The sequence below is a fragment of the Salvia splendens genome, chromosome 15 (assembly GCF_004379255.2).
Source record: "Salvia splendens isolate huo1 chromosome 15, SspV2, whole genome shotgun sequence".
NCBI lineage: Eukaryota > Viridiplantae > Streptophyta > Magnoliopsida > Lamiales > Lamiaceae > Salvia > Salvia splendens.
The window spans coordinates 1669691-1682341 of NC_056046.1; the positions used below are offsets into that span (position 1 = coordinate 1669691).

The window sequence follows — 12651 nt, forward strand, 5'->3', positions numbered from 1 at the left end:
AGAGAGCATCATTTGCTTGGCATCGGGAAGATCTGAACCGTCCATTTTTGAAAGTAGGCTAACTGCAGCCGTCCATTTGGGAGAGGAATACACGAAGTCGTAATTTTGGGTGGATTCGAGTGGCCGTCATCCAATGGGCCCAATATTCAATAATGAAGGCCCAACACATGGCACCACCCCCCATCATATGTTTATATGTAATTTATATATTCACACACATTTATAATACTAGTAGTACTCATAATAATTTTTTATTCCACCTCCAAAAATAGGTCACGGTGATAAAAGTATTGAAATATTATTATAAATTTTAAAAATGGTATTTAATGAGTTAAATAGAGATCATAAAATATGATAGAGAATAATGTTGATAAGTGAAGATATAATAAAGCATAAAAGAGAATTACTTTTGAATAAAAGATAACTCGTTTAATTTGCTAAAAGAGAAAATGACTCATTTAAATTAGGATATTCTCAAAAGAAATAGAACAAAGATTCACTTAATTTGAGATGGATAAAGCATCAATAATGACTAAAAGAAATAGTGATTATAGTATGGTATAAACAAATGGTATTAGTGACGGGAGACAGGTTTTGCAAATTTTCTATCAATATATATTTATGTAAGAGAACTCAAACTATATTGAGGCTATCGTGAAATATTTACTCGTAGTGGGACAAGCTTTTCTATTATGGTTAGTGAATAGTCTTAATGTGATTGAAGAAAGTGGTGGAACATATGATGAAAATGATAAATAAATTGATATGCCCGCAGGGGCGTAGCGCAGTTGGCAACGGAGGGACAGATCTTGCTGCAACGATAAATAAATTGATATACTATTGAGAGTAATAAATGGTAAGTAAGATAGTTACTTTGAACGGGAAGTGATTAATTTTTGTGGACAGTTTAAAATTGTCAAATTTTTACTCCTTTTTAAATGATTAGAGTATTGGATTTATTTTATTTTTAAAATGAGGCACCACGACAAAATTCTACACGCATTATGACAAGAAATCAATTTCTTTAACATGAGGAATCTAGCATGTTTGCTTGGATGATAAAAGTGCGCCAATTGCATTTGTACTACTAGACGAATAAAGTTGAATAGAATATATTATTTATTTAATTTAAATTCGTTTTCGTTGAAATTATAAAATTCTCAATTGATGCAAGCATCAATAAAATCAAATGTGAGTGGTTGAGTAAAGAAAAAAAAACGACAATTAGAGTGGAATTGAGAAAATATTCCTCCACTTTCTTTTTTCGACAATTAGAGTGGAGTTGAGAAAATATTCTCAATATCTTGCAAAAGAATTTCATATCACAAGGCTCTTGTGTATTATAATAGAAAGAAAATTTCATGTTTGGTTTTTTCTTTCCTTCATGACAAAGTCTCATGTTAGAAAGTTCACATGAATTAAGATGCATGAAATTATTTGTATATCCGATTAAGTTTAACAATTTATAATTGAAAGGGATTTTTATGTGTTTCCATGTGAGGACGACCTCATACAAGACCACCTCTTTCTTTATTACCTTTCTTATATATTTGAATCCATTTAAAAAATATGTTCATCAATGATATTATCCACAACATACTATTGACTAGTAAATGTGAATTATGAATACCTAAAAGGAAAACAAAACTAATTAAGAAAGTGAGGCTAAAGAGCTACTACATGAAATGTTCAAATGCACCAATGATAGTATTTTCTCTACTTATAATTTACAACTTTACTATACATGGCTCGTCATTTCTCTACTTAAAACATATTCTACTTAATGAGATTCATTCTCCGCTCATGCTATAATCTATTTAATAGTACTATTATTTATTAAAACATGTTCCATATGAGTAGTTCTCGGTCGTTTAATATTAACATGTTTTGAGATTGTCCAAGATTGAATTGACCCGAGATTAATTTATCACACAGATCAAGACTCATAAGTCAAAACTAAACATACACGACAATTGTTGTCCCAAAATTAAGCATCAGACATTAATATTTATCCAACTGAAAATCATTCGATAACTCAATCTTATCTAACAAATCGACTTGAATATAAACTATTTTGTGGGTCGAAGAGATTATTACATAAATTCAATAAAATATTTTTAAAGATTAATGAAATAGTATTAATGGAAAGTTGGGTGTATTAATTACAAAAGGGGGGAAGGAAGCACACGATGTGGCACTAAAAATGAATAATGTTTGGTTCCTCGTTTGTAAGGGCTTTAAGATTAGGCCAACAACTGATTATTAGTTCGCTTTTCGCTTTGTGTGAAAGATGCATGCCACTACACGACAAAAACTTCATTAGGTCAATATTTATCATTCAAATTTTGCATTTACTTGTCCTAAAAAATGTACTATTCCAAACATACCACATAATGATGTTTCCAATGCTTTCTAATCTTAATATTAATATGCTTGATTAATTGAATATGCTAAAATCAATTTACTAGTATTATTTTTTTGTTTATAATAAAACTTTTGCACCGTCAACATAGCTTTTATAATTTGTATGGGTTTACAACAACGATTGAAATCAAGTGAGATTAACATATGCGTGATTGATGCAAAGTCCGCGTGGAATAGCTAGCCGACTATCTCGACGTCGTCGTTTCAAATATGCAATTAATTATATAGTAGTATACAATAGTAGTATTTAGTATTTTGGGTACGGTTATACTTGCATAATTCCGATTCATTTAAAAAGTGATTCATTTTCTAGTGGTTTAGTAAAGCATTTAATACACCTAAAACGTGATGGTTCATATGACTATTATACCCTTCATTTCAGTTAGTTATTATCTCTCTAAGAAATACTCATTTGGTTCATTAAATTTTGTCACATTTTTCTATTTCTGTTCATCTCATAAAATTTATCACATTTCACGTTTTATCATTTTTAATAGTGGAGCTCATATTCCACTAACTCATTCTAACTCACATTTTATTACTATAAAATTAATATATAAAAGTAGGACCTAGTTTCCACTAACTTTGTTAACTCACTTTATATTACATTTCTTAAAACTCGTATCCAGCCAAAATTTAACAAAATTTAATGAAGGAGGGAATAGTACTTAATAATTAACGTAGAGATTTTTATCACTAAACTAAATTACTATTATTATTACTCTTTCATGTTAGCCACTAATATATTTATTCAAATAAAATACATTTGTATAATGAAGACAAAACACTAGTAGTTCCAACAATATTATATGCAAGGAAAATACTCGACAAATTAAATTTGAGAGGACATATAGGTAGAAACTAGGGTTGAAATTTGTGTCTATAGCTAGACAAATTTGGTGAAACATCAAGTTGTGGTTGTTAATTTTACATCTTTATGTAAACTTCGACTCCTAATCTTACCCATAAAAGGAGCCTATTAAAAGGCATGGATAAACTTTTATGGTAGGAAAGGAGTCAAATAAATCAAATGGAAGTATGGAACAACTTTTTCTTCGACTTTTATTATTTTAATATTCCCTCCGTCAGTTTAAATTTGCGACAATGTTTTAATTATATACAGTAAATTATATGAGTAAATAAAGTGGTAGGTAAATTTTTTAATTTAATAATACTGTAATTAATAATTGAATAAAACTATTTTTGTGGATGCCAAATAAAGAAACTTTTTTATGAACAAGAAAATTCTAAATTAGTTTCCAGTGTCGTCATGACTCATTATCATATGATTATCCATCTAGAATTAAGTTGTGTGATTATTTTAGTTTGAGAGGCGTGACTATAACTAATTATCATAATATTATCAATCTAAGAATAAGGTATGGGATTTAATTTGATAAACCAAGCATAATACATCATGAACCAAAAACCTCTTATTATACTATTTGGTCAATCAGCTTAAGTTGTATTTCAATTTATATTTGTAAGTACTTTGTAGAATCATTAACACTTGCAGCATAAAATGAGATTTTAGCCCCTCACTATCCCTATATTAATATGTAGTTCGAAATTAGGCAAATATAATGAATGTTTCCAAAAAATACAAAATAATTTGAAGATATACCAAATTAAATAGTACTATTATCCACTAACATTAGTAACATACACACAACAAAGTAAACACACTCAAAATATAAGGAAAAAGGGCAACTATGATATCTAAATTATCAAGCAAGTATATTATTTTGGCTATCTGAATAGCTATTTTATTATAACCAAACCACAAGTATTAGTACTAGGCAACTTGAGCTAATAAAAACCTACAGCCCAACCAATCTCTATGCAACTGAAAAATATTGTACAAATTAATAGAACCCAAACGCCCAATACTTTTACAAAATAAATATCAATAAAAACTCTATCAAAAAAGGGGGAAAAGGGCCAAAATATCCTACAAAAGAGTGATCCATCAAAGTTAATCAGCTCCTCCTCTCCAGCAAGATTTCAAGTAAAAACTACATTTAACTTAAACTAGAGACAATATAAGACACCTTCTGTTTGTAGGAGAGCTACGACCGCGTTCCTTCCCGACTTCTATCCAGCACTGGTGGTGAGAGCATCTTTCTCTTTGAGAGGAGAGTAAAAAATAAAAGAAATTTAGAAGGCGAAAGAAGCAAGATGGAGAAGGCAGTTTTCGCGGAGGTTCAACGACACATTTGCTCGCTTGTGAGATTCTACATATAACAACTTTGGAACCCTGGCGCGATATGCCAGGGAAATCATACGTGAGAAAATGGAAGAGCCTCAATCCGCTGAATGAAGCATTCAAAATAGGCTACCGAGAATGATGACCAGGTCGTGGAGGAGCTCAGTTTTATGCGTAGTACATGTACAAGCTATTGGCAGCAGCACAGGCAATAGAGTTTTCGGATGGATGCCATGCCAAGTGGAGTAGCTTTGTAGTGAAATCGAAGGAATTCCCGTTGGCATCAACTCCCGGACTCTCTGCACCTGCGATGTATAAGCCAGTGTTGTTTTCAGTACAGAAACGGAAAAATAACATGGATAGAATATGATGTCAGTGATGGAAAAGGGTACCTCTTCGGACAACACGGGTGATGCTACTGCCCAGGGATCTAGAAGGCCTCGACGGGGTCTGGACCTGCCTCCTGGTGTGAAAAATGAAGAATAATTTTTAGCAATAAGAAAAATAGTAGTAGTATGATTGATCAGAGTATGATAACCACATAACATATTCTAATAAAGTACCTCATCGGGTTTTTGCTTGCTTCCAGCGTTGTAGCCTCCGTACTCACAGGACCACAGCCGAACACACGGAAAAGATTGCTGGAAATAGTAAATAAGTTTACTTGCACTTTCTTACTAATAGAAGATAAATAGCAAAACAAATAATTAGATATACCTGTAAGAACCAGTTGCCACTCGTTGGCCATCGCCACTCAAGCAGCATTCAAATTTATCAAAAATGGAATCATTTTCATAGAGGTCACATAGCTGGGCATCGGCAGAGTAATTTGATCAGTTCAAGTGTTCAACTACATTTGTTCAAAATCCTAGGATAAAATGGTCCTAAATAGATAGAATCATTCACCTTTGGTCTCAGATATTCGTGAACCTGAAAAGTCGACACTGGGCAAGAATCCATATTAATATCCCATAACTGAAGACAAACATGGAACAGTGAGAGAATAGAGGATGGTGGTCAACATTAAATAAGACTATTAAATGCTGATGTTAAAATGCATAAGCATGCAGTGAGATAGATATCTTCTCATATTTAGCAAACCATGAGGAAGACAACAGGATTTCTTCAGCCAATTAGTACTTAAATAAATAAGGCCATAATAATTTAATGCATTCCACTTTGAGGTAAATGTTTAGACATGTCAAACTCCTACCTATCTATCGATCCAATATGAGTAGTTGGTGCAATTCAACATCTAGAAAAAATTTGACACACCAAACGGCTAGCTATAAATATATGTATATATTAGGTCGTTTATTCACTGTTATGTACTCCAGCACCAAAAACTACAGTTCAACAAATTTACAATTCCTGTCACCAAACAAACCAGCTAAAAGGTGGAAGTATTACTAGAAATGCAGTAACCCTGTAAGAAATATACAGAACCAACTAAAAAAGTGTACCTTAAGGGTCATGTAATCACGACTCAGAATGTATCTGCCATTCCTTGCAAATTTGATATCTGATATTGAAGCAATTATCTCAGTGAAAAAGGATCTTGAGCCAGGTGCCTCGTGTTCCTCAAATCTGTTTATTGATGGAATGTCAATGTCTCAAAAATAAATAGCACATTCGTAAGCAAGGTAGACCAGAGTTGAAGAACACTGTTTCGACAAGAAAATAACTTAAAAGTCTCACAACCATCCAATATTTGACAGCCCACTATAAAAGCTATCAAACTGATGAAACAACAGGAGCATATAACAAAAATATAAATGGCCAGCACAGAACTTACAGCTTAGAATGTGAATCACACAAGGCAGATTGACGCAAATCAATTAGACGAATTGATCCTTTTGAACTACTATATGCTAACGTGTTGCAATGAGTAGGATGAAACTCTGCTGACGTGATCACCTCTGCAGTGAGACAAGAAAATGGTCAATTAATTGGGACCCGGATCCTAACCAATAGAAACAGAAGAATGGCTTACCGGTTAGGTCTTCCATATTTGTTGGTTTAACATCGACAATATTGAAACTCTGATTACTTATTTCCAAGTTCCAAAGATTAACCCGTAGGTCATCAGCTGATATAAATGTTTCACCATCACTGCAGAACATAAAAAGATTAATAATTAGGCCAGAAATCATTAAAACAAATTTATGAGAAAGAACTACAATAGCAAAAGATGCTAACAAGCATAAAATATGATTGCAGAAAACATAACATGCTGAATCCTGTCTCTACCTCTTATCCGTGGAGGATTTTCAAGCCTAAATGTATTTTTATGTAGGTCGCAGCTATATCTATGGAGTAAGGACAAAAGCAGTTGACTTAAATGTATTTTCTAATAATTTAATGCTCCTAACACGCATTTGTAGTTAATGAACCACAAAATAGGGCGATTGACTTACTAGTCACTGCAGCATGGATCACAGAGTCTGATTACACTATTTAAAGAATCAATTCAAAGGAAACAAATTGATTCTTTTATATGTTATCCTCTTGGTCTTTCTATACAAATTCAATAGCATAAAACTTTTTACCAAAACTGTACAGAAAAATATTTATCACAGCACATCTGTGTGCGGGGTAAATGTGAGAACTGGAAAGAAGATATGTATTGAATTGCTTGTGCTACTTACTAAGGTTCTTTGACAATTCTAATCAACTCGATGAACAAAAAGAAGCATTTCTTTTCCTCCATCTGTAGTTAGAAAATACCCAACCAAACTATGAACCATAAGTAGGCTTTGAGTTTCTGGAGCAATTAAATTTAATCTTGCTATTTCACCACTAAGGTGCTGGCATCATTAAGGGGTATAAGATATTAGAGAATAACTGAACAATCAAGCTTGTATTAAAAGTTTGGCGGCATACGAAATTTCAAGGCTAAAAAGCTTTCGCAGATATAATAAGATAAAATAGTATGGGTCTTCACCTGTTATTCGAGATAGAATTAATGTGGTAATCATGTGCATGAGCGTATACTCTCCTGCATCTTGCAACGAGATTTGTCTCGCCGCTTGTGACCTATACGTGGCATAATCAAGCATTAGAAAAAGAAGAATGATTGGGAAGTAGAAATCAGTGGAATTGAACAGCAAAAACATATAAACGGTAAACACAAAAGCCCTAGAATTTTCAAAATCTAAAAATGAACACAAAACATTTAGAGGAACACTTCCCAGGAGACTATTACTCTTAAATGAAAACGTGAAACTCTAGCTTAATTGTGTACAAATACCACTGGTAACCGCAGGGAGGGGATACCCCCAGATGGAAATGTCAAGGCATTGCTCAAAGAGTTGTTGGACCGGTCGGTAGAGTTTCCATTAGCAAGACCCTGCTTCAGACCAGAAGAAATACTGGAACTGGCAACACTACTATTTCCAGCACTTTTAAATGTATCAGCATTCATATCAGAAAGTTTTTTGACTTTCTTCTCTTGGACCTGTTTACAGCACAAGATTACAGCAATGCAGAGAGGGAGGAAAAGACGAGCACAATGAAAAATCTTCTGATTAACTATCAACACACATTTCTTCAAAATGTAATGGAAACTTGAACCTCTCTCACCTTCCAAAACTTGATGGTTTTGTCATTAGTAGACAAAAGAAACAGAGCACCATTAGCTGCCTGACACCAGCGAATCTTATTGATTTTCTCCTCGATTTCCAAACTTTTGAGATAATCGAACTGATTCAAGATATGTGCAAGCATCATCAGAATGACTGAGCCTTCCATTCAACTTTTCATTAGGAAAATAGGAGAACATAAAGAAGAGTAAAAGACTTAAAGGAACAAAGAAAATCATTAAAACAAGGCTTATATATCAGAGATATATATTATATGCAAATATCATGGTGCAGAAAGCAAAAGAAATAATAGCAGACAAGCAAGTGCCAAGAAAGTACCTCAGGTTCATGGCTCTGGAATTCAGTTTTGTAGCGGAATTCAGGATGTCGACCAACTGAATAGTCCATCCTCTCTAGGTCTCTACGATTCCGACCATGCTGCAAAGAAAAATATTTTATAGCAAAAATTTCAGGTAACAGTTAACAGAATACACATAAAATGGAACGTGTTCTTGCAAGTTGAACTTTCACCTCTTTTGAATCAGTCCTTTCAAATAACACAACCCTTCCACCACGGTCACCAGTGGCTAGATGGTCACCACTTTTATCGAACTCAATTGCTGATATGATATCAACTGTAGATGTTGAAAGAAACATAAAGGTAAAAAATCAATGCTGATCTTGGAATCTTTGCTGATGCCAATGGAAGCGGACTACTTGAGCAATAATGAGGAAAAAAGAAAATCATGTGATATGAGCCAAAAGAGCCAAGTTCAACCAAATGTTCCAAGATACTTAGAATACAGGCACAAGTTTACAACAGGTAGCAACACTGAGATTCATACAAGTTCAGTAACTGGAAAGTCTTCCTATTCTCTTGTGATAGACAAAACAGTAGAAAGAAGCACTCGTACTGTGTAATATTAGAGAAAGCAAATTTTCTAACCTTATTTCTTAACCCCCCCCCCCCCCCCCAACACATACAAGAAAAGGTATCTCCCTGGAAGACATCCAAACTCATTACAGATACACCTGAGAGAATCAGTATGTCATTTCATAATCCAGAATCTCATTACCAAGTTCAAAGAAGATTAGAACCTTAACACTGATGATGTGTCCAGCCACTTGGCCTTCACCGCTACATCAATCCTTAATTCCTTGTTAATGAAATTGTGAAAATTTAGACTCACCTAGAGCGGTCACTAAATAAATCTGAAGAGGAGTCACTTGTACCTAACTTGGCAAAAAGTAGATGCAGTAGCTCCTTTTTAGTATCTTTGTTCTCTCCGTTTATAACATAAATGCAATGAAATGGGCAGGTGCAATCAATACTGCAACAATGAGAATAGACTAATAATTTCCTTTTACAAGGAAGTAGTCCGTGCTCAGGACTCTTTCCCCATATCTATGTAAATGGCATAATCCTAAAATATGCATTGATCGTATGCTTGCACGACATACTGAACAGAGAATGCATCTTAGTATAAATCTCTCCATGATCAAGATCACATGTCAGCATATTCTGGCCAACACTTGTAAAATACCAGCAAGAAGCCAAGAATTGAACTTTAACGAAGCCATATATCATCTTATGCTGCCTCCTCCATCAAATTACTCAAAGCTACAGAAGGAATAAATGATAAGGGGACGATATGAACTTCTGCAAGTTCTCCAATGAGCGTGTGCTACAGAGCAAGGTTATAGTAGCTATGACAACGCCTCATCTACTGCATGCAGGGAGTTAATAAGAAAACTCTCACTCTGTCAACATAAAAATTGAAACTTGCAGTTCAATCCATACAATATCTTCTTCACAAATCCAGACTCATGATTAGCAAAAAGTTTCAAAGCCACAGCAAAAAAACAAACATTGAAGGAAACTCTAAAACTAGCAAACATCAGGAATCAAAAAATGGACAGAAAACAAACACAGACAGATGATAAACATGAAAAATTAACAATGAACTCGATCCGCTCTACACCTCTGGATCATCTCTCAACACACTAGACAAGACACTGACATGCAAAACACACACTAAAATCCCCAATCAACCCCCATCAATTTCCACCAATTCAATCCATTAACGATCCAAAAACAGATCAAATCCACAGCAACCCAAACCCTAACCAACAGATCCAAACCCAAAGCAAACATTATCCCTCCTCATCCGCTAATTCATCATTTACCTTCTTGTACTTCTTCGCCGGCCGTCCTCTCGCCGAAGACCTGGGAAAATTTCCAGTCGAGCAGCGCAGGTGGACCCGCCTCAGCTGATGCCACCTCTCCACCACCACCACCGTCCATTTCTCTCCGACACTCGAGAATTCAGAAATAATAGCAACAGCAATAGATAAAAGGAACCTCACAAAACAACTAATTTTAGCTATTTCCCTTCCTGCTTTCACTTCATCAAAAAAAAACCGAATTAGGTTTAGGAATCGAACGAAGATCGGAGCAGCAACGGGGTGTCGGATTCAGATTCGAACATTTTCCGCCGGAGTGTGTATAATCAAATACGACATCGATTAGTACAAAACAGCAACGAGGATTCAGATTTTCTCTCTCTACGTGTAGATACAATGATTTGTACGTATAGAGAGTGGGAAAATGTTTCTTCCTCCCCTTTCTCTGTCTAACATTATTTATCAGATTCATATATTTCTCTCTCTTCTTTTTTATACTCCATATTTTTCCATGGCAAAAAACACCAATTTTCTCTTAAAATAAATAAAAAATATTGTAATCTTTTAATTATGTGTGTAATCTTGCATTAAGTAGTAAGCAATTACCCTACCATATTTATAAATTTTCCGATTTTCTTTTACCTAAAGTAAAAGGTTGGATTTGTAAAACTGATCTAAAATTGAAACTAAAATATTATCGAATGAATTTGTACTTCTTGATTGATAAATGCGTGCCATTAAACAATATTGTATAATGATTTATCACTGGTTATTGTATGAAATAGTTGATGAATTTAATTTATATGCATATACTATAAGTTGGAAGAGATTGTCAAATTTTATCCGATTATCCAACCAAAAGATAACGGTGAGTCGGTGACATAGGAATTTTTTTTTCTTAATTTTTTGAAAATTATGGTGAGGTAAGTCCACAACCTACCCCATTATAATCCAATACATTGGATAACACTGCACAGTAAATAAATAAATTCTAACAGCCATGATTTGTGACAGGTGGTGATGTACTTGGACAAATATGGAGTAGTACTAACTCACTTTTAAAAATAAATACTAGTACTAATCGTTAATACATTCAATTCTATTGTCATTATCCCCATCAATATAGTATTATTTTCTTTCTCTAGTTAGCACACTAAACAAGAAAACTTATCAAATCTCATATTATCTCCCAAATATGACAACTTATCTTAGACAAAAGAAGTACTATTGCATACCAAATGAGGTTTTAGTGTTTTTTGAGATTGGTAAACAACTGCTGCTATAATTTTAATTTATTTAATAACATATACACTTTACAAGTTTAAATATATAGTATACTAGTATTTATCAGGTTTCAAATACCTAAGCATAATGACCGAAGGTATAAGAGTTTGAGCTAGTTAAAATAGAGTAATTCACTTATGGTAATGTAAATATGAAATTGTGTATATTTATTTTACTCATCTAATTACTTCAATAAGAATGCATATATGACATAATAGAGTAGTATTTTGTTATGGACTCAATTCCCACATTGGTTGTGAAAACAACTGATGTGGGATATATAGACTAAATGAACTATCTCTCCTAACAGGCTAGTCTTTTGGGATGAATTATCTTGTTTGGTTTGTATCAATTGGTGCTTTCATTGAGAGCCCAAACGGCTTGGAGTGGTGGCCGGGCAACGAACTCGTCGTGACCAACGAGTGCGTTTGGGACCTCTCGGAGTGGTGACCCACGGAGTGGTGGCCAGACAAAGAATCTGCCGTGACCAACGAGAACTCGGAGTGGTGGCCTGGCAAAAAACTAGTCGTGACCAACAAGGACGTTGGCCCTTAAAGGAGGGTCAAATGTTACGGACTCAGCCGAGACCAACGAGGACGTTGGCCCTTAAAGGAGGGTCGAATGTTACAGACTCAATTCCCACATCGGTTGTGAGAACAACTGATATGAGGTATATAGGCTCTTTCCTAACAGGCTAGTCTTTTGGGATGAGTTATCTTGTTTGGTTTGTATCATATTTGCATATATTAATATGATTTGATTTTTTTTAATACATGTTATTTTGATTTTATTTGTTTGTCATCATTAGTGGAAAACTATTAGTACATTAAATTAGTCAATGAAACTTGACATGAAAAATAGTTCGTATTGTTTTCCACAAATTAAGCTCTCTCATTCATATACTAACATTGATTTGCAATTTTTGAAGCACAAACACTTATCTCACCACCATTCATTTCAACCCAGTCATTT

At 34.1% G+C, this 12651-nt stretch overlaps 1 protein-coding gene across 1 annotated transcript; it reads right to left on the reverse strand.

Annotated features, from left to right (window-relative positions):
• Positions 1-4261: 4261 nt before the first annotated feature.
• On the reverse strand, positions 4262-10835 carry LOC121768377 (serine/threonine protein phosphatase 2A 55 kDa regulatory subunit B beta isoform-like). Its single transcript, XM_042164861.1, has 14 exons — positions 10399-10835; positions 8743-8846; positions 8551-8649; positions 8213-8332; positions 7881-8087; positions 7575-7666; positions 6624-6742; positions 6426-6549; positions 6094-6217; positions 5537-5605; positions 5348-5439; positions 5194-5271; positions 5023-5093; positions 4262-4935 (listed from the first exon to the last, which is right to left on the reverse strand). Exons 1-14 carry the CDS (start codon positions 10514-10516, stop codon positions 4799-4801), a joined length of 1554 nt encoding a protein of 517 aa, XP_042020795.1. The 5' UTR covers positions 10517-10835; the 3' UTR covers positions 4262-4798.
• Between the last annotated feature and the right edge of the window lie 1816 nt (positions 10836-12651).